This window comes from Lathamus discolor, chromosome 4, assembly GCF_037157495.1.
Source record: "Lathamus discolor isolate bLatDis1 chromosome 4, bLatDis1.hap1, whole genome shotgun sequence".
Taxonomy (NCBI): domain Eukaryota; kingdom Metazoa; phylum Chordata; class Aves; order Psittaciformes; family Psittacidae; genus Lathamus; species Lathamus discolor.
Window position 1 is genome coordinate 101,768,643 of NC_088887.1, and position 23,528 is coordinate 101,792,170.

Here is a 23,528-nt window from a genome sequence, read left to right on the forward strand (position 1 = left end):
TAAATACTAGGAAACCTTTATATTCTCAGAGGTCACAGTCAAGTTTCCATTTCTCTGTAATCCAAGAATGGATTCAATTCAAGAAAGGCAAACAGATTTTCCCCCTGTTTAACATTCTGGGTTCTCTTCTGTTCCAGGACATCTAAATAACATGCTGCCTGAAACCCTCAAAAATATTTATTCCTCTTAGAAGAAAATAAAAACACACCTGAAAAGTTCAGCCTTCAAATGGAAAGGTAAGGAAAACATGAAGACATGAAGGGGTAAAACATACAGAATAAGATGAAAGATGATGTAAAATCGGAACCAATGTGGTCATTCCCACTACAGTAATCATCGGTTTAAATTGTTATCCACTTATTTCAGTGTTTGCATAATGACAGTCATTAAACTCAAGTCAAGCTGAAACTGCAATGTCATGGGAAAAAATCCATGACAGACAGCACACGCCTTGCAACCTGCTTGAAAATGGCTTTTAACTGGCATTTGCCTCACAATTTCAGGCTGTCTGACAGCCCCTGGTGGAAATTAGAGAGTCCTTCAAAACCAACTACATCTCATGCATTTGGCCTCTGTTTGAACAGATCTTTCTCAGGTTTTCAAAAAAAACCATAAAGTTCTCCCTTCTCTGACTGTTTCTTCTAACTGTATTTTTTAGTGTATTAAAATGTATTGCCTTTCTTTACAAACCCTGACTTCCTTGTTTCCTGCCTGGGCCTCCTCCTAAGTCATAGCCAACATTTTACATAACCTACAACCCTTCAGCCACTCTGGGGCTGCACATGGACCAGAAAGGCCAGTAAGCACCTTAACCAAAATCTTTTATGGTCTTTCCAACACTGTAATTCCACTTTGCAGGATTAAGGTAGTCAGAGGCTATTTATTCAAACTGTTTTTGTTGGATTTTTAGTCAGCTCAATCCAGAAACTGAACTTGTATCTATAGGTAGAAAGCTTTGTAAATGCTATTTCAAGAATCAGAAGTAAAATCAGTATCTGTTAATCAGTACCAGTAATTAATTTAAGCCACATATCCTTAACTTTGTATTTAATTAATCTCTTTTGTTCTTTCCCTTGCTTTAAAAGAAATATATTATCAAAGTTAGCCCACTGTCCAAAACAGAGTTTTGTTTTTTAAGTTAGATTCACTTTTAAGTTAGATTCGCTTAGCTAGTACTTACATCCCTTAAACCTCATGTCAGGACAAGTATCCTAACTACATCTCAATACCTGAAACTCAGATTCTTATTCAGAAAGAGGCATAAACAGAAGTCATGATTTATAAGCATGAGCTTGTGCTCTATGCCAGGTAAATACTTACATATCTCTGCGAAACCAGCTTGAAACTGAGTGCCTTTTCTAAGCATTGTAAGCTTACCATTGGTTTGACATGAAACTATAAGAGGGTAATACTCCCTGGTCCAAATGCATCACTGGGAAGAGGATGGGAACAGATCCAGAAGCTACAGACAGGTGTGAGGTTGCAGACTGTGATAACACAATCTTTTTTCAGCTTTTCACTCTCCAGACACTGCAAAAATTTCAACACCTCCTGTATCAGCCTTAGTCGACTGCCAACACTGACTGAAGAAAATGAGCCTAATGCTCGTAGCTGCTAATCAGACCAGCTCACAATAACCTTCCTGGAAAATTATCTATGTTTATTGTTGTTTTTTCCAATTGCTACAACTGTATTGTCTCATTACAGGAAAAAACAGAATCTGGAAAGAGACTATATTCTGTGAAATAAACACAATAGTGGTATCAATCAAATAAAAAACAGAAGGACTGGGTCTTGGGTTGTAAAGTCAAAAATAAATCGCAGAAGACCAAAAAGGTGAAAATTTCATTATATTACTAAAGAAATCATATACCCACCATAACAAAAGATACTTGCTTTAATAAATAAACATATTCTTTTGAATCTAGCTTGTTTATTATGAAACACCAGCAAAAAGATATAGCTGTATTGATACATTTTATCAGCTATCATCTGGCCAGTCATTTATGCAAGCAATCAATAAGGTTAAAATGGCACTTACTTATAAAAGACGTTTCTCCCAGGTAACCTCTCCGTTTCAGAACAACATCAAGATATTTGGAGTCTTCATTTACTAAATAATACTCCTTTTCTAAGGATATCCATGCCCAGTTTAGGCGAAAATGTTGATTCTTCAGCTTATTACCTCCTGCAAAACAAAATTATAAAGATATATTTATTATTTTTTTTTTTTTTTGTTAAATACTACTTTCCCTTCTGAGGTTAACAGAAGCTGGGTAAGATGTGTATCCTAGCTGGCTATTGCAATCCAAAGGGTTTAAAGATTTAAAACTAAGAAATAACAAGTAAAGAACTCAACCATGATATATTTGGTACACATAGGAATAAATTTTATCTTAGATGCATACAAACAAGTATATTAATTTAATTTAATTTAATTTTATTTAATTTTGTATTTTTAGTTCAAGGGAAAAAGAACAAGAATTAATCAAAATATACTTGGGAAAATTACAAAAATTGTGCATGATCCAAGTTTCTGCAGAACCATATTGGTATTTCCTAATAACACACAAGGTAGGACGTCACACAGAACTTCCTTGATATGATCAGAATGCCAGAAGCACTGGAAGACCCTCAGTATTCAGAGAGACTGGAGATGACACCCACTACCTTTTAGTTTGCATTTACCCATGCAGCCTGATTCTAAAACTCAATATTTTGTTCATTAAATCTAACAATTTCTGCTCTTATTGGCTTAGAATTAATGCATCAGCACTGCATGATTTTAGGAACAGCTTTCACATCTTCCGAGGAAATGGTTCCAATAAGATTAAGTATCCCTGCTACATGCTACTGTTTATACCTATGCTTATGCCCTCCTAAGCTTAACTCTTAAGTTACTTAAGTATGTTTGCCTGTGTCACCTAAGAAGATTTAGAGAGATACAAATTCTTATTAGAATGCTCTTAAAGTATTTTGCAACTTATCTGTCTTCACAACATGGTGAATGCCCCAAACTAAGTTGCTGAGATGTTCACTGAGTGTCAGTTTTCAGAGTCTAGACCAAAAGATGTCCTCACAGTTCTTTTTACATAGTTATTTTTATGCGGGCATAACTGTAGCAACACATTCCTGGTGAAGAAAGCAGACTCCAGAGATCCTTTCCAATGTCTCTACTGTAGCTGTAGCGCAACAGCTTCCCTACAGTCTTACCAATAGGAACAAGAATGGTTTCTGTGCACTCAAAGCACTGGGAATTGAAAGCACAGGACAGCAAGCAGTACATTCAGCTAGGGAAACAGATCCATTAAGATGGACCAAGCCAACACTTCTGGCTAGCAGCTGTTGATGGCATTATCCTGAATTTGAAGACTACATTTCTTCTTACAGTAATCAGAAGAACCTTCACAGTCCTCCTCAAACAAAAATGCCCATATAATTATCAGCAGATGTAGGCTTCCTTTTTTGAAGCCAAAGCAATGCAGGAATACAGGAAACATCCCTCAAAGTTTTGAGGGGATGATATGGAAGTCATTTGATTCCACCTGCAGAGCACTAAGAACCAGCCTGATATTTAAGCATATCCCACCCTAAGCTCTCACTCCCAGCAGAAATGGGAGTGAGACACAACGGTGTCTACAATTAATGGGATTTGCACAACTGTAACACAACAGGAAATATTTCTTGAAATGGCAGGCTTCATGAAGCATTTCTTAGTCTAGAAAAGCAAGCCAGAAATAACAACTGCAAACAGATGGCCCTCAAAGGTCCACTTAAAAATGCTACTTTTTTTCAGCTGGAAAGATAACAGCTGAAAAGAGCTAGCATCCATTCCACTAACTATAAACCAAATAATTGCATAACAGACTGAATATCTCCAGTTAGATTAACACATTTCTGATAAAATATAGCATAGCTTTACTTTCTCATGTACAGTTTACTGCCATCTGTTCACTGATTTTCCACAGTAAAAAGGCATTTCTTGTTAATGTAGGGATTCTGGATGCCACAGATAAAAGAGCTTGACAAATCAAGTCCTGTATATCATCCTATTGGATATGTTTGTTATTACTCAGGACAATCCTCTAAATTCCGTAGCAAGAATCATATAACCTGTTCAGCTCATTGAAGGCAGATGCTCATTCAGCAACTGTCTCCTGGGAACATTTCCTTGTGTGAGAGGCTGTAGTCTGATTTTCTTCCCACAAGGTGCTGCTACTGAACAAGGTTTGCTCAGGTAATGACTGAAATGTGCCAGGAGCCTCCTTTAGAAATTAACACTTCTATACACAAGCCAGTGAATAAAGTAATTCCTCTGAGCAGCAGAGAAACATATCTAAATATTTCTGTTCACACATGGCTGAATTACTAGAAGAAGAACTAAATGGAGGTTTATTTTCCCCTTCCAGCTTCTTCCATTCTATTCTTTGAAAAATCAGGCAGACCTTCCATATGCTTCCCCTCTTCTTCAAAGGTAAGCCTCTCTATTTCTTTATTGACTCATTTATTAGAAAAAAAACAACTACCATATTCGTGTGATCTCATGTAAAGGCAACGGTCTTGTGTAAACAAAAGCAGGGATACTTAAGCATCACACTGCACTCCTTCCTCTGCTTCTTTCTTCTCTTTTGGTCTCTGTTGTTACTGACAAAGGCTACAAAAACACATACCAAAAACTAATGAGCTGCACAAAACCAGTAAGTATAGTGTTAGCTACACCAGCAAGCACTTTAGGTAAGCCTTGTCTTCTCACTAGTTTCCTGGGACAAATGTAGCAGCGTATGTCTTATGCCTTAATCTAGTGAGAAAAGGTGATTAGAGGGAAAAAATATTAAAATGAATATTCTCATTTAAGCATTTATCTTTCTAACCATGCTGTTCAGATATCTTTAAAAAGATGAAAACCTCCATGAGAAATTCAGATTAGATTGTAAGAACTTTCTATCAGGATGCAAAGAGCTTGGAGAAGGAAAGAATTAGCTCCAGTTCTCTCCACAGATAACTGGTTTGTGTGAAGACATTACAAAATCTGTCTCTATCATTAGATCTATATCATTAAATCATGTCTCTTGAGCACTGACCTGAAGGGCACACTATAATGCTGATGAACATTTGATTGTAGCTTTGCTGTCCCTAGGAACTACCTCAGAATCCTAATTCATAAACAAAAGCATAGAACTATAGCAGTGTTCACTTACTGACACAGTAGAAGTTGATATATCTTAATACAGGTGGTGGCTTCCCTACATGGTATCTGTGGCATAATCAGTCAGAGATGAATCAGCTAAAGAGTGTCTAACCTGTAAAACTGTAGCCACGAAGTCTCGCTGTGTCCGCAAGATATGGCTGTACAAACACAGCTGTCTCGTACTTGCAGAGCTTTATGGTGCAACATATCTGCTCTCTTTAGTCATTAAGCGAGCTTTTTAATAGGAAAAAAACCAACCTATAAATTCTTCCAGGGCAACAAACATATATCAAACACAAGAAAGACAGAAAAGAAAAAAACAAGCCTAAACACCTGTCCTGGGTTTACCAGGAGCCGTTTTGCTCCTTCTTAGTAACTGGTGCAAGCTCTGTGTTTTGACTTCCAGCTTGGGCAGAGAGCTGACAACACCGATTGTTTTTAATTGTTGTTAAGTAATGTTTATTCTGGCCAAGGACTTTGTGAGTCTCATGCTCTGCTGGGGACGAGGGGAGGCTGGAAGGAAGCAGAGACAGGACACCTGACCCAAGCCAGCCAAAGAGGTATTCCATACCACAGCACGTCATGCCCAGGGAGGTAACTGGGAGTTACCCCGAAGGGCACACTCTCTCTTCGGGGGGGTCGAACTCGTTCGGTGGTGGTATCGTATTCTCTTGTTATTTTCTCTTATCAATATTATCGTTGGTGGTAGCAGCAGTGATTTGTGCTATACCTTAGTTACTGGGCTGTTCTTATCTCAACCCGTGGGAGTTACATTCTCTCGATTCTCCTTCCCATCCCTGTGGGAGCGGGGAGGGTCGGGGGTGGGGTGAGTAGATGAGCTGTGTGGATCGGTTTAAACCATGACAACCCCCAAAAAACACCCCCCACCCCCCCCACCCCCCAGTGGTAAATAAGGCACTAAGAAAGAACAGTTTCCTTAAAATTTTTAATTTGGTCTTTTCTCCTTTCTATTCTTATCTTGCTTCCTAAAAGCATCCTTCCTATAAAAGGATGCTAAAAAGGAGAATCAGATCAACTGTGATAGTTCAGGAATCATCGTATGGCATAATTAAAACCACAGCAAGACATCTTAACAAACATTTCCTCTCTCTTCCTCCATTTTTTTCCAGGTCCTGCTATAACTTGTTGATTTGTTTCTATGTCTGCGAGAGCTGCAGTCTTTCTTTATTGGTTCAGAATATTTGACCCTACTGGGTGTTTCATTCAGACAGGGTTACTGAAGTCGGCACTATTCTACCCTCCTTGCTATGGATCTCCACACTGAAGCACAAAGATGATTAAGGGAGTGAAACATCTCCCTTATGAGGAGAGGCTGAGGGAGCTGGGTCTCTTTAGCTTGGAGAAGAGGAGACTGAGGGGTGACCTCATCAATGTTTACAAATATGTGAAGGGTAGGTGTCAGGATGATGGAGCTAGGCTTTTTTCAGTGATATCCAGTGATAGGACAAGGGGCAATGGGTGTAAACTGGAGCATAGGAAGTTCCACGTTAACATCAGGAAGAACTTCTTTACTGTAAGAGTGACAGAGCACTGGAACAGGTTGCCCAGGGGGGTTGTGGAGTCTCCTACACTGGAGATATTCAAGGCCCGCCTGGACAAGTTCCTGTGTGATGTACTGTAGGTTACCCTGCTCTTGTGGGGGGGTTGGACTAGATGATCTTTTGAGGTCCCTTCCAACCCTTGGGATTCTGTGATTCTGTGAAGCAGGTACGTAAAGCATATGAAAAAGAAAACCCACTCCTGAACAACCTGCAGAGAACACAAAGACAGCAAGAGAGGAAAGAAAAGGGAATCATCCGGTTTTAGACATTTGTCCTATTTTCTCATCCTCTTATCAGCCTTCTGTGCCAAACCAACTTAGTTAATCTATACCAGGATAAAGTTACTTCAGCAGTTTCAGTAGATCTAAAATCTGATCTGAAATGCAGAAATCTTCATCCTAAACATCATTATTCCCTATTTAGTCAGGAAGCTCCCTGTCAACCTTAGCACTTCTCAAGTTTTTTGTTTCCCACACTATTTGCTAGATGTTATTCCTGGTTTGTATAAACATGGTTTTTGGCCAGACTAGACAAGGAAGAGACAATCTTAGGTAATTCTGCTAGTCAAAATAGATACAGAGAAGATATTATACGCTTAACTCAAGACGTATAGCTTCAACAACTCTGATTTGCCACAGTATGTCATGGTCCCAGGACACTCTACCTCCAGGTTAAAAAGGCAAAGGTCTCAAGTAATGTTTTGACTGCCAAACTATTAACACAACCCCACCTATAAAATAGATGAGAAAAGTTCTTCAGTCAGTCATTGGAGCAGCACGTCACGGGACTAGATCTTTAAAGATCCCTTCCAGTACTAGCTATCTATAATTCCACGATCATGTGTTATTCTCTCTGCTATGATCATCAGAAAAGGCATATCCTGTAAAACTGTGTTAACTTTATATAGAAAATTTATTTGCAGAAGTGAAATGTGTAAGTAAACTCAGTATGTAAAATATACCATTAGAATGTTTTGAATCGACTTCAATGATGCATAAGCTAACTTCATAATTTTATCCAATTAGAAATCCACTAAAATGCTTCACTTTTTAAAGTCTTTTAAAAATGTACTATGATGAACTCCAATCACTGAAGTTGCTGAACTCTGCACCCTTCTGCACTCTATCTCCTGCTGTAACACAATATATTTGCAGAACAACCAAAACCAACCCCCTAACCTAGCCCTTAGTGATTAGGGACTAAAACAATGCTTTCTCTGACTTCTCATGAGAAAACACACACTTCCCAGCATTATGGACTTGGCTTGCCTTGAGTGTAATTGCTGGTATCCAATGAACTGTAGACAGTTTCCGTCTTTCATTAGTTTCTGTAATTCTTTTTTGCTTCTGTTTTATGTCTCCCCACAAGAAAGAAGTTGGAATGGCCACATTTGCCAGGGCTCAGACAAATGTTTGAAGTCATGTAGCAGGAAAAAAATCTGAAGAACACTGTAGAGTTGCTTTGTTACAAAATGAGAAGGTGAAGTGAGAAAAGAGACATGTATGTAAAGGCTAGCTAGTGCATATTAAATTTTGATCCCAGTAAAATTCAACTAAGCATAATTAAGGTTGTCTCCAAGTACAGTCTGGAGATTTACGCTGGGTTAACTTAAGGAACTGCCAATTCATAGAATCATAGAATAGTTACGGTTGGAAAGGACCTTACAACCATCTAGTTCCAGCACCCCTGCCATGGGCAGGGACACCTCACACTAAATCATGTCACCCAAGGCTCTGCCCGACCTGGCCTTAAACACCACCAGGGGTGGAGCATTCATAGCTTCCCTGGGCAACCCATTCCAGTGCCTCACCACCCTAGCAGGATGTGTGTGCTGGTGAATCATTGTTTGTAGCAGAAGAGAAAGACATTGAACTACCTGAAAACTTCTTAGCAAGACTGAACACAGTACCACTGGGCAAAAAAAAAATCATATTATTCCTCTTCTCACTCAAATTACTTTATTTTGCCCTGTCACTAAGGTGAAGAGCAGGCAAAAAAAAAAAAAAGTTAAACAAAATACGTGTGCCACCTCTCTCTTGGTTAGTACAGCCTTATTTGCTAAGCACTTTCCAGTAATTATTTTAAACTAATCAGCAGGTAGTAATCACTGCTGACAGCCTTTATGTGAAAGTAGTAAAGGACAAGAAAGAGCGTAAAAAGCTTGGGTGCTTACCCTCCCTTCTGCAGAACTAATTCATATAATCAGATTCAAAAGAAGCAGGACAAAACCAAAGGGGAATGACAGGAGAGGAAGCATTTGAAGGCAGACAGTTGACAGCTACTATGTATGTCCCACTAGACCTAGGAGCACTTCATTCTCAGAAGTCTTCATTGTTATTGTAGAGATATGTCCATATTTTGAAACAACGCTTTATGTTATTGCCTATTGGATAAAAAATGACCACTGCTTCTCAGCAGAAAAAAAAAAAAAAAAAAAAAATTAGCCAAATTCAATAGTTTCAAGGAATAACCACTACTGACAAAACACTATGGTGTTTCTCAGGTCCCAGTGCACAGGAACATAATCAACTCTTGTGGCACCTGTTCCACAAAAGGTGAAGACAAGAGACCTGCTACTTAAGGGTAGGATTCATATAATCTAATTTTATCATGTAAAAGATGTATGTTTAACTTGGGCTAGCTGCCTAGGTACAATGAATGGGAAGAACTGCAGGTATATCTGATATAAACAGCAGGATTACCCTCTGGAAAGATTTGGCCCACTTCATTGAATACAACAGGAGAGTTTTAAGCCCACCAGTCTAGATGGATAACTAGAAGTCTAGTGACATGATTTTCACACATGCATGAAGAAGAGTCCTGAGAAAACTCAAAGATATAACTAATCCTGAACTGTAATACAGTAAACTTGTAAATTCAAAGACATTAAAAGTAATCTTCAGAATATTTAAAAGTAATATTTTAAATACAAATTATTTAAAAGAAAAAAATCTATTTGGTTTAGAATAGTTACTATGTTATTATAAAGTTATTTCCATGTTGTCGTTAAACTGATTATAGCACTTTGCATAGTCACAAACTGATGTTGCATCAGAAATAATTTAAATTTCCTTGTGAGTAATAACAGAGAAAACCCAAACATACCACTCAAGATGTCATATCTATCATTAAACAAGGCCCATATTACCTAAAGCAGAACACCTTTTTTCCTAAGGATCCACACCCTGCACCTCCCTCTGAGGGAAAAAAAAAACACCACCTGGATTAGTAAGGCTTCATGCATGCATGGCCTGCAGCAGTAAGTAAATTTATTAGATCTCTGGCAACACATGCTTAAAATAAACTTAGTGGTCTTCAGGTCTCTGCTTACTAATTCATTTTGTGGCGCCAGACAACTTCTCCCAAAAACCAGGCTCCAACTGAACTGAAGCTAGGTTTATTTCCTTGTCTCACAGAGTAACGGGTTTAGCTCCCCTAACATAGTTACTGTCCCATGTGGGACTTTCTTCTGGATTACAACTTCAAAGCAGTGCTACACATGTCAGCCTGTAAGAAAATTACTGTCATTTAAAGCCTAATCAGACAAAGTGTTAAATTTGAGGGTCCTGGGGTATCCTCAGTCTCAGTTTTGAAACTAATGAGTAATAACAGAAAAGGTTACTTCTACCTCACAAATGAAAGGCACTCCAGCAGAATAGGGGCCAGGAGGAACATACAATCAAAGTATTGTCTTGTGCTATTTTAAGAAATGCCTTTATTCTGAGAAAAAAATATATCGATTTCCATTTCTTTAAGTAACATTTTAATTCACAACCCACTACTGCAAACTGCTTCGTATTTGCCTAATATTTCAATGCTTGCAATACCATTCTCATGCTTAAAATCAGGACACGTGAGTGGGTGCTATCTGAAACTGAGGCCTCTAATTTTTCATAGTGAAACTGGAATTGGTATTTGTGTCAAATTGGAAGATTTCCCTTGAAGAAGTAGGTGAACTTTTTAACTCTAACTGTTGAATACTGTCTTTGCAGAGTTACCCTCCATTTCAGTGACAATCCAAACTCATAAATCTCAAATTTTATAGCCTGAAGAGGAAAATGTATGCAAGAGGGATTAAGGGTTGTTGTTATTTTTAAAATCTACTCTAAACAAAAAGGAACAGCTAAAACTAAACAGAAAAGTTTCCATTTTATCAACTGGACTTGCTGTAACTCACTGAGCACTGATAAGAAAACTATTATTTTCTACGTAAAAGTGATTGAACTGTTTTTCTTTATTAAGAATTCACTTCCACAGACTTGAATTTTGGTTTCTTTGCTGTTCTGGCAATGCAACAAATGAAATGCCTGACTGACTGGAGGAGAACAAATGTCGGGCATGTTCATTTAACATTTACTTTTACTTCATTTCAGAGTAGTTGTAGCAGGTAATCTAAAATACTTAACTTTTAATATTATCTGACCTGAGAAACTCCTTTGGGGTGCCTTTCATCCTTTTTAAGCTATGCCAAACCTATAACCTTTTGCAGGTGATTTAGTCCTGCTCAGGAAGGGCAGAGTATAAAACTATAAAGCATGCAAAATTGTTGATATAGACAAGGACAAAATAGGGTTCCTTTTTAAATAGCTGTAACTTTGCCTTGAGATAAACCTTGTAAAGAGGTATTCAAAGATGCTAGCTCTGCTGAGGGAAGAAATATTTCTTCATTAATTGTGTGGGGTTTTTATATCATGTCAAGGTTTTTAGTGTTACTTGAGGCCTATCCTATGGAACAGAACTGTATATTCCTAAAGCAGCAATTATATTCCTGCATTCTTATTTTATCTCAAATTCTTACGCTGCAGTCACAATATAAATTACAAGATGAAAAAAAATAAATAAATCAGGAGAAGCCAAACATTCCTTAAAAGATTCAAGTCCAGATGAGACAAATCTCTTTAAATATCAAAATTAAGTAGAGGAAATTTGCTACTGAAATTAAAAGCAGAATTTACAATACAGAATCATATGACCACTGTGAGTTTCCCGAGAGAGCTCAACAGATATAAAGCAGAGGGAAAGGAGACAGAAATGACTATGAAATTATAGCAACTCGACAGTACAATGCTTCCAACACATTATTCCTCTCTCCCTCTTTTTCTCTGCCTATGCCTGTAATCTTCACTTATGCTTTGAGATAAGTAATTAAATTAAAATAATCAGTAGAAAAATTGCATCTTGAAATTTATATCTATGGTTTTAGCACACAACAGATCTTAACAATTAATTTATTCATGTCTGTGTCGCATTTTACACAGCTTGAAAAGAGATTACTAGTTTAGATATAATTCCCTGTCCTAATGTACTAGCAGAATACAGCACTGTCTTGATAAGCAAAAAGGAATATTTACATAAATTCCCTTTATTTCTAATAGCCTTGGCAAGATTTTTTTCAAAACATACATATTGACCTTCAAATACTAAGCTGTGTTTTTTGACATGACAAGTTGAACTTGATTTGGCATCACTCAGGCTTTTGAAAAATCCTTGATCAAGATTTCCATGATTGTTCTCTCACATGTATTCAGAAATTAAAATCCTTCAGCTTTTTCCCAAGGGCCAGGGAAACAATGTTTTTGTCAAATCAGGTCCAGCTCCCACTGAATCTGCTGGCTATCGAACATGAGCAGGTGAAGGCCTGGGTATGTATGGGCTCAAGTTTACATTTTTTTGCCATAGAGTTTGTACAGAAATGTGTGGAGGTGCAACCACAGCAATTTTAACATGCCAGCTAGCACAAACGTTTTTTTAATTTTAAAGAAAGGTGTTTCACATCCTATCTTGCAAGGGAGCTGCATAGCGCTCGCCTGTTGGGACAGGACCTCAGCCTCCTGTGTGTCACCCACTGCAGCTCATAACATAGCTGACACACAAACCAGAGTGGATCCCCGGGCTGCAGCACAACTTGGGACACTTGGGAAGCTGCTGGGAAAACTCCTCTTGCCTCAGCCTGCAGCAATCCAAATGATGTTAATGACACAGTGCCAAGCTGTCATCGCCTTCCTCCTCCTTTTGGCTGGGGGTATCAAACTCGTTATTTTTGATTGATTTCATTGCTGTTCAAAATATTTATTTCTTTCCCCCACCAAATCTGACGGTGCCCTTGCTACCTGTTAGGATCCCTACTTCTTGTAGGAGGCTGCCCAGAGAGGTTGTGGCTGCCCCACCCCTGGAAGTGTTGAAGGCCAGCTTGGACAAGGGATATTTATCATCCCTTCCAACCCAAACCAGTCCATGATTCTATGCAGCGACATGCTGGAGAGAGAGGCCCATTCCATGAGCATCAGAGAAGACTCAGGGACTGTAAGGCCATGAAGAACAGTGGATACAGCAGAGGTGGTATGACAAAGCTCACATATTGCTCAGTGAGATTAATAGGACATCCCAGATTGAATCAACGTGGGTAGCCCTCCTGCCAAATAAGTACATATGGGTGTTGAAATACCTGTAGCTAATGACCAGTGACGCTCTGCTGAAAGCCTTATTGTTGAGGAAAATGAGCTCTCCCCTGGATGTCTTTCAAGGATACTGTTTTCCCCTTTTTACCTAAATTAGAGAAGAAAGTTAAGGACTTCACAGGATTGGTTAATGAATGGTTAGATGCATAAATTACACTGACTGGATTTTCTCTATTCTGTAGGACTGAACAGGTGTGGATGTCAATTGATTTTACATCAGAAGATGAGATGGCAGAAGAATTAATCTTCACACGGGTAATTATGCAATATATAAGATGTCACTGATTGTTGGGCCACTGTTTGCCACCTCTGGAAAGCTGTATATTTGAGCCCACCTATGAAAGCTGAATGACCAAGTTGGGCAGGCTGAGAGCAATCCACTGCTGATCCTCCTGTGCAAACCAATCTATGCCACATAAATTCACATGTATTGAAGAAAAATATGGCAGTGATTCCTTATCTGATTAGAGATAGATCTAAAAACTTACGTAATACATAGTAAAGTTTCAATCATTCCAACATTTGCACACGTAACTTCAGTCATATAACTGCCCACAGCCTTGCTAAACCAGATCTCGACTTCTTGCCAGCTACAGGCTTCTCTGTATTAAAGGAACTTTTCTGCTCTAACCTTGGTCTACTGGTCAGTCTTGCCACTCGAAAGGGTAGAGTCTTGTCTTAAGCCTTCCAAATAAGTAAGTATTAAGAAGTACCTACTACGTTACCTATGTACACAAAATAATTTGTCTATCTAGGTCTCAGCCATTTGATACAGCCCAGAATACAGTTGGCTTTCTGGGCTGCGAGTGCATACTGAAGCCGGCTTATGTTAAGTTTCTCATCGACCAACACCCCCAAGTCCTTCTCTGCAGGGCTGCTCTGAATCTCTTCTCTGCCCAACCTACAGATGTGCCTGGGATTGCTCTGACCCAGAGGTAGGACCTTGCACTTGGCATGGTTGAACTTCATAAGGTTGGCATCAGCCCACCTCACAAGCGTGTCAAGGTCCCTCTGGATGGCATCCCTTCCCTCCAGCATATCAACTGAACCACACAGCTTGGTGTCATCGGCAAACTTGCTGAGGGCACACTCAATCCCACTGTCCATGTCATCGACAAAGATGTTGAACAAGACTGGTCCCAACACCAATCCCTGAGGGACACCACTCGTTACTGGTCTCCAGCAGGACATCGACCTATTGACCACAACTCTTTGCATGCGGCCATCCAGCCAGTTCTTTATCCACCGAGTGGCCCACCTATCAAATTCATGTATCTCCAATTTAGAGAGAAGGATGTTGTGTGGGACAGTGTCAAATGCTTTGAACAAGTCCAGGTAGATAACACCAGCTGCTCTACCCCTGTCTATCAGTTCCGTGGCCCCATCATAGAAGGCTACCAAATTGGTCAGGCAGGATTTCCCCCTAGTGAAGCCATGCTGGCTGTCACCAAGTACCTTGTTGTTTTTCATATGTCTTACCATGCCTTCCAGGAGAATGTGCTCCAAGATTTTGCCAGGCACAGAGGTGAGACTGACTGGTCTGTAATTCCCTGGGTCATCCATTTTCCCCTTCTTGAAAATGGGGGCTATATTTCCCTTTTTCCAGTCATCGGGAACTTCACCTGACTACCATGATTTTTCAAATATGATGGCCAGTGGCTTAGCAACTTCATTTGCCAGCTCCTTCAGGACTCGCGGATGGATTTCATCAGGTCCCATGGACTTGTGCACGTTCAGGTTCTTAAGATGATCAAGAACCAGACACTCTCCTACAGTGGGCCTAGGGTCTTCATTCTCACTGCCCCTGCATCTGCCTTCCAAGACTTGGGTGGTGTGGTCAGAGCATTTGCCAGTGAAGACTGAAGCAAAGAAGTCATTGAGAACCTCAGTCTTCTCCAAAACTAGGGTAGCCAGTTCTCCTGACAGCTTCTGGAGAGGGCTCACGTTGTCCCTAGTCTGTCTTCTATTTGCAATGTACCTATAGAATCCCTTCCTGTTATCTTTAACATCCCTGGCCAAGTTTAATTCTAACTGGGCCTTAGCTTTCCTAACCTGGTCCCTAGCTTCCCAGATATCAGTGGGAAAAAAAAAAATAAAAAAAGACAACCATCAGCAAGGAGCATAATGTTTAAAAGATTATATTATTCAGCTTCAGGTATCCATTTTTTTACCATCTCCTCCCAGAAAGTGAGAATCTTATAGTCTGACATTTGAAGTTTAGGTAGCAGGTTTTATATGCTAAACATACTGAATTTTACATGGCAAAATGATCCACCTCTCATAATGGGAAAAATATTTTCCATTCTTTTATATTTCTTAGGAGCCATACTCAAACATTCAATCCCTCTCTCCATCATAAAGACACAACATGAGTGACAGGCAGCATGAGGCATACTGTCAGCGGATTTGCTTGAGTATTCTTCCCCTTGCTGCAGAATTTGATCTCAGAAATGTTTAGAAAAGTTATGTTTCAGTCAATGCAGAAGAAGTTTTGACACTTAACAGTCAAGAAATTCAGAGGAGTTAGGTCAGTAAGGGAACAGTATGTGAAAACTTTCATTATCTGCCTACAAAATCTAAATGTTGTGTCAAGCAAACAGCTTACAGTACTTAGAGCACTTTCAGAGACATACTCAGCAAGGTATAAACCTCTTGTCTGTAGTAAGTATAATATTTATAAGCTTTAACCTTTGCCAGAATATTAACAGCAGATGAAAAATTATAAACATTTATATTTAGAGAATATAATTTCTACAATTCCCCCCATTCCTAGCATTTCAGACCAGTATTTCACAGACCAACAGTGAAAGTCTCAGCATTTGTTCTGAAGGGTTTGAATCTGCCCAATAGGCAGTGTGAAGCGCAACTAACAGCAAACAGTGCAGTTTGTCTACTAATGCTAACATATATTAAGGATGATTTCTGTGGAACATGGAGAATATTAATAACGCTAAAGAATTTTACACCTGATAAGCACAGAAGATTGACACAATTTTATTTTGACCATGGAGATTTACATTTTTCATGTAAGTCTGGGTAAGAATCTGGATTTCTTCCCAATGCCTATGTATCTTTAAGAAGCCACATGCCTTTCACCTGATGAACTTAAGATAGCTTTCTTTGTACATTGCTAGATTTATAAAGATAATTCAGATGCACTATTTTCATGGAATACATTTTAATATGAGATACAATAGACATGGGACATAAATGTGTTCCTACAGTGCAATCTCTTTCTTTCTTTTTCTCTCTGTATGTATTTTAAACAAGAGAATTACATATGTATATGTAAGTCCCTCTAGATATGCACACACACATGCAACAAAGGCTGATGCAGGAAGGTACAGACCCTGAATGCTCATTTGAACAGTTCATTGAATACAGCGCATTCACTCCATATTCAAAATCAGTCCATTCTGCAGCTCAGCTTAAGTAAATGGAGCAACAATTGTTTGTTAAGATGAAGACCTTGTCTGTATTTTTTGTGCTGGTCTACCATCACAGAAGGGCACGGATATCTATACCAGATGCTTGCTAGTGAGATACATTTCATGTCTGCAACATGAATGTGAATAAATATGCTCACAGTACTGCACCCACACAAATTTATCATTTTATCATGTCATGCATTGGGAATTATTTTCATCTTACAGAAAATTCAATTTTTTATTCAGTGCTGGAAGGACCTACGTTAAAGGCTCTCTTTGCACTTTGGCTGTTTGTAATAAATCAGTAACATGTATGATGATAATACCATTATAGATAATAATACGGATAATAATAATATTTCATTGTATGAAACAATTTAATTCAGAAATTGACTGTAGATCTCCAGAGTCATGCTTTATGTATTAACATTTCCATTCTACCTGCATGCCACTACAATGCCTATAGGGAGCAATTCCAAGAGTGATTCCCCGTGAACCTTATCCAGGACTGCAGCAGACTCCCTTAGCACACACAAGAGAAATCAGTTCATAGTTTCCCAAGACACATGATTAAAACTTGCCATTCTGCCAATAAATCAGGACTGGAACCCTTTTGAGTGACGGATTATCTTTCCCTCCCCAGCACAGTAACACTAGGCAATCTCTTCTACCTTCAAAAAAGCAAAGTAAGTTGGTTTAACCCACTGAGCTGTCATCTGCCATTACTCATTCACCTGGAAAGCATAAAGCCTTTGGGTTGGACACTTTTAAGCCCTTGCTTGTTCCACACAGTTGACTCACTAGAAACAGCCCAATAAATAAAGAGGTTGTGGGGACCAATGTTCTGGTAAAAAAAATGTCATGGTTATCCCAAGAAGAAAACCTTTCTTGATGCCTTTAGCATTCCTTTATCTATTCTCTTTACTGGAACACTTGTGTCTCACCGCAGAGGGCTTTGTTGGGTGAGTACACATAGCTCATGGTTATAACCACAGCCCAAATCCTTGCCCTTTTACAAATGGTATTGACCACCTATGACTAGACCTGCTGGTTGTAGTAACTGCAGCTCCTTTACTGTTCTTGCCAGCAGCAGCTGGAAGCTTTCTTCCACTTTCTCTCCAGGACTTTCTGTGTAGGGAAACATTGCTGCATTGAATTACACTCGTGTTACATTAGACAGGTTTTTATGAAAAGCATTTATTGGGTTTTGTTTCACCTAACTTTGAACACTAGATATCTATATCCTAAGATAGCTATCTTAAGCATCCATTATAGCTAATGAAAGTCTAGTCAGTGGATTAGAATTCTGTTGCCTAAAGATAGGTATTGAGGGGCCATTTGAGATCCTTTAAGGTATCTCGGACATCTGCAGAGGTCTGGCAAATATAACACAGGACTGACAGGAAATTCATGACCTTTGGGGTTGGACAAAGGTCAGGCAGGTTGCTCAGTCCCATGCTGAGGGAACTGAATAGTGCCCAACGGTGTATTGAGAGCTATTCAGCTAGTCCTAAAGAAGACACTTGCATCAGATGAATAGTTTTGCAATTACGTACTGTACCATGTAGAGCTTCATGGCCCACAATGGGAGCTGAGACAACTAGACACATTCAGAATCCTGCACTTAGACACTTAACTGTGTGTCTTCAGTCTAGCACAAACTTCCACATATAACATTTAAACCTTTTTTTTTTTTTTTCAGGGAGGGGAGTATGCAGATAGAAAAACAAATCTCATGTTACATGGCAGCTGACTGTACTTCTAAAAGAAAGATTTGCAAGCCCTACCTCTTGGCATTGTATCTTTGAGATGAATGTGTGGATGCTTGCACGCATCAAACTGGCAGCCTGAAGCAATACACAAACAGGGTAGGACCGGAACATGTCACGGAGCAATGAAGTGAAGGAGACAATATCCATTTCAGTTTTAGTCTCTGACTGGCTTATACTTACTGAAAATGCATCCCTGACCCATGGCCTCATGTAGGCATTCAGCAAGTATAGACGAAGCACTGTCAAAGAAATCAGGAAATCCCTGTTACCCTATCGGTTCTGTCTCAGCTTCTGCTTTATCCCGTCCCTGGACCTGGCACAAGTGATTGTGTGGCCATTTAAGGAACCTCTCTAGGGAACTGATCTGCAGTAGAACTAAATGTGTAAAGATACAGTTTAATTTTCATTCGGGCAGTTTTCCTGACCAGAGTTTATGGCACAGCAGTAAGAATGTTTGTGCCTATGTAAAGGAGGCAGCAGCACAGTGGCAAATACCAGAGCTGGAGAAAGCACAGGACTCCTGCACTGGGCAGCACTGCCATCAATGATGAAATTAAACCCTTATGCTGTCATTCCTTGATGGTATAAATTAGAGTGTAAATCTGGCCATTATTCTGAAAAGTGAGTTTTCTGTGTTATTTCCACTAAGAAACAACTTAATCCCCAAGCCTTATACCTAATGTAGAACGTAACCAAGGAACACACACTTTGATGCTGACACAAATCACATCACTTTTAACAACATGAAAATGATTCCTGATAGAAGCCAGGAGTTGTTGTAGCAACTATTTAAAGAGGTCATAAAGGCCCAGCTTTACTATGTTTCCCAAGAAAAACAAAAGCCTACAGACACCCAAGCTTTCTGCTAAGGCTTTTTTCCATCAGACCCATTGGCCAGGACACTAATGTGACAAAGGACAGAGTTTTCTGAAATGCTGCAGCTTGCTCCTTTTGATCACTTGTGAGACATTACCTTGCATCTGACTGCCCACCAGCACCCACTTTCAAGGTAAGAAGTCACTCCACAAAACACAGATTCACACGAAAAAATAATCTAACTGTCTAAATATAAATCCCCTTAAGCTTACACTTTACATATATACCCACCTACCACAGGCAAACATGCAGCATGTAAAGCACTCACAAGAATGAATTCTAAAGAGAATGTATGATTAGGAAAAGAAACTAAATGGACAGAAGCACGGTTTGTTTGCTCTGTAGAGGACCAAGGAAAAAAAAAAAAAGAAAAGGAATTTCAGGAATTTCTGTGAGTAATAGCCCATCACTTGTAACAATGTGCTAAATACAAAAATCTAGATACGTATTGTGAAACAAAAAAATATCCTTTGCTTTTGCAAACCTCATTATCTTGAGAAATGTGTTAAGGGAGTCACTTCTGAATGTATCCTAACATATATATATATATGAATTATGCCAACATACATTCTATTTACTAAGCCATTTAACATCTTGACCTCACAAAAGAATAAAAGACGAAGAATATGGCTCTTATCTGAAAATTAAGATCTGTATATTAGTTGCTCCCTTCTGCAATACTTCAAGTGAGTGCCCCTTCCACACATATTAGCCCTGTAAACACGAGTGACTTTTCAAAGTCTGGTAATCTTATGGATATTAAAGCTATCCATATAGATAATTATGTGAACGATAAACCAATAACATTTTTGCTGAAAAAAATCTTTTTTTTTTTCATTGTTTATCTACATATTAGAGAATTAAACAGATCTGCATGACTGTAACAGACACCAGAGCAAAAACAGTGAAGAAAATTCAGTCTGAGTAAGATGAATCTGAACAATGTGTTCTTTAATATTCTTTGTTCTTCTTGGTCATACTACAGTAAATGTAACTAATACACACATACACAAACTTCACATTAACCTCTGGCACCAATTAAACTACCTCAATGTTTCATGTTTGTTCAAGTTCATTATAAATGTGGAGATGTTTTAATAGTACATGACAGTGCATGCAAGAGAATCACCATATTTTCTTGCATGAAGATCATAGTATACAAAGAACCTTGTATCTGACTAAATTTCACTGGTTTTTAGATTAATCTGAGTCTACAGTAAAACAAGGCTTACAAAGTATCAGCAGGAACACACAGAAGTCTATCTTTAAAACATGTGCAATTTGCATACAAAAGGTGATGGTAATCATTCCAGACACACAGAAAAATAGGTCCATAATGAAAAAACTGAAGGAAATGTATTGATGCACTATATAAGGGGCTCCAGCATGGCATTTCAGTGCCTTACTACAAGAAACACAATAATCAACACCTGGACCAACAGATTTCTTATTTTATCATCCCATTGGCTGTTTTAGTTGCAAGAACTTCATCAGGCATTTATCAGTGTCTCTATTCGGTAAATACAGATAAATTTTATAAAACCAGCTTGGTAGCTTACAGTACCATATTTTGGTTTTGGTTTCTCTCATACATACTAAAATAAATGGTTCATTTGTAAATACAAGAAATCTTGTGAAATGTTTTCTGGTTTATATTAGTAATCCAAATAGTAAATGCAAAATACAATTAGCTAACAAGGATAACCTCCCTAAATATGACTTCTTTTTGTTCTCTTTCTCCTTTAAATGGGTAATTTTCTACTTGTTTTTGGCAAATTTCAGACCACACGAATGTGCCTTGTCTTATACATCAGGCTTGTGATGGGAATACAAGTGTAAAAATCTCAGTTGTCACCTGAACAAGGATGGAAAGAAAATGAAAATGCCTCACTTCCAGAAGCCCAAGTGATGTAGTCTCATGTAATTAACATTGTATCCATCAAGCAGTTAGGATGTAGATGTAAAACTGCAGGCAAAGTGCAGCTTTCAAAATCAGCATCAGTAACACAGAATCATAGAATCAACTAGGTTGTAGAAGACCTTTAAGATCATAAAGGCCAACCAATTACCCCAAGACTGCCAAGTCCACCACTAAACCATGTCACTGAGGGCCTCATCTATGCAGTTTTTGAACACTTACAGGGATGGTGATTCCACCACTGCCCTGGGCAGCCTGTTCCAATGCCTGACCACCCTCTCTGTGAAGAAAATTTTCCTAATATCCAACCTAAACATCTCCTGGCGCAGCTTGAGTTTATTACCTCTTGTCCTACCACTTGTTACCTGGGAGAAGAGATTGACCCCTACCCAGCTAACTTTCAGGTAGTTGTAGAGTGCGACAAGGTACCCCCTGTGCCTTCTCCATTAAACAACCCCAGTTCCCTCAGGCATTCCTCATGAGACTTATGCTCCAGACCATTTGCCAACTTTGTTGCCTTTTTCTGGACCTGCTCCAGCACTTCAGTGTCTTTCTTGTAAAGAGGGGACCAGAACTGAACACAGGATTCAAGGTGCAGCCTCACCACTGCCAAGTATAGGAGGATGATCACTTCCCTGGCCCTGCTGACCATGCTGTTCCTGATACAGGAGATGTGCTGGCCTCCTTGGCTGCCTGGGCACAAGCTGGCTCATGTTCAGCCATCAGTCAGCACACCCAGGTCATTTTCCACTGAGCAGCTTTCCAGCCACTCTTCCCCAAGCCTGGAGCATTGCATACAGTTATTGTGGCCCAAGTGTAGGACACGGCACTTTGCCTTGTTGAGCCTCATATCACTGGCCACAGCCCATCAATCCAGCCTGTCCACATCCCCCTGCAGGGCCTTCCTATCCTCCAGCAGATCAGCACTCCCAGCCAACTTGGTGTCATCCGCAAATTTACTGAGGGTGCAATTTATCCCGTCATCTAAATCATCAGTGAAGATATTAAACAACACTGGCCCTAACATCAAGCCCCAAGGGACACCACTAGTGATGAGTCAACAGCTAGATGTGATGCCATTTACACCGCTCTTTGGGCTTGGCCATCCAGCCAGTTTCCAACTCAGCGAAGAATCCACCTATCCAGGCCATGAGCAGCCAGTTTCTCCAGGAAAGTTAGACAGTGCCAAACAGTCTATGTCCACACAAACAGACTATGTCCACAGGCTTTCCCTCATCAACCAGGTGGGTTACCTTATTGTAGAAGGAGAACAGGTGAGCGTTAAGCTAATGGTACAAAGAAGCTGTGAGAGATTTTTTTGCTATAGTAACATTATGTGCTTTCAGGGATTAGTAGTATTGAGTAACATCGCTTCAGTTTGCTTTCTCATCATCATTTTCTAATTTGCTTTAATGTATTTTCAAGCAGAATTTCAGTCTACATGAGAAAATCATGCTTATCTTCAAAAAGGGTAAAATGGAAGATGCGGGGAACTGCAGGCAGGTCAACCTCTCTTTTGTCTTTTGTTTTCTCTATTCCTCAGCAAGTTTGCAGAATGAAGACCTTGGGCCCACTGTAGGAGAGGATCTGGTTCGAGACCACCTTAAAAACCTGAACGTACACAAGTCCATGGGACCTGATGAAATCCATCCGCGGGTCCTGAAGGAGCTGGCGAATGAAGTTGCTAAGCCACTGGCCATCGTATTTGAAAAATCATGGCAGTCAGGTGAAGTTCCCGACGACTGGAAAAAGGGAAATATAACCCCCATTTTCAAGAAGGGGAAAATGGAAGACCCGGGGAATTACAGACGAGTCAGTCAGAGCAATCCCAGGCACAGCTACATGTTGGGCAGAGAAGAGATTCAGAGCAGCCCTGCAGAGAAGGACTTGGGGGTGTTGGCTGATGAGAAAATGAATATGAGCTGGTTTCAGTGTGCGCTCGCAGCCCAGAAAGCCAACCGTATCCTGGGCTGCATCAAAAGGAGCGTGACCAGCAGGTCAAAGGAGGTGATCCTGCCCCTCTACTCTGCTCTCGTGAGACCTCACCTGGAGTATTGTGTGCAGTTCTGGTGTCCTCAACATAAAAAGGACATGGAACTGCTGGAACAAGTCCAGAGGAGGGCCACGAGGATGATCAGGGAACTGGAGCACCTCCCGTATGAAGACAGGCTGAGGAAGTTGGAGCTGTTCAGCCTGGAGAAGAGAAGGCTGCATGGAGACCTCATAGCAGCCTTCCAGTGTCTGAAAGGGGCCTAAAGGGATGCTGGGGAGGGACTCTTTGTCAGGGACTGCAGTGACAGGACAAGGGGTAATGGGTTCAAACTTA

General features: G+C 39.7%; 1 protein-coding gene across 1 annotated transcript in view; it reads right to left on the bottom strand.

Moving 5' to 3' along the window:
* LOC136013398 (FRAS1-related extracellular matrix protein 2-like) overlaps positions 1–23,528 on the bottom strand; it is a 114,630-nt gene that overhangs the window by 56,285 nt on the left and 34,817 nt on the right. The window contains exon 3 of the mRNA XM_065677161.1: positions 2,042–2,188. Coding sequence (XP_065533233.1) covers positions 2,042–2,188 — 147 coding nt within the window. The remainder of the gene's footprint in view (positions 1–2,041; positions 2,189–23,528) is intronic.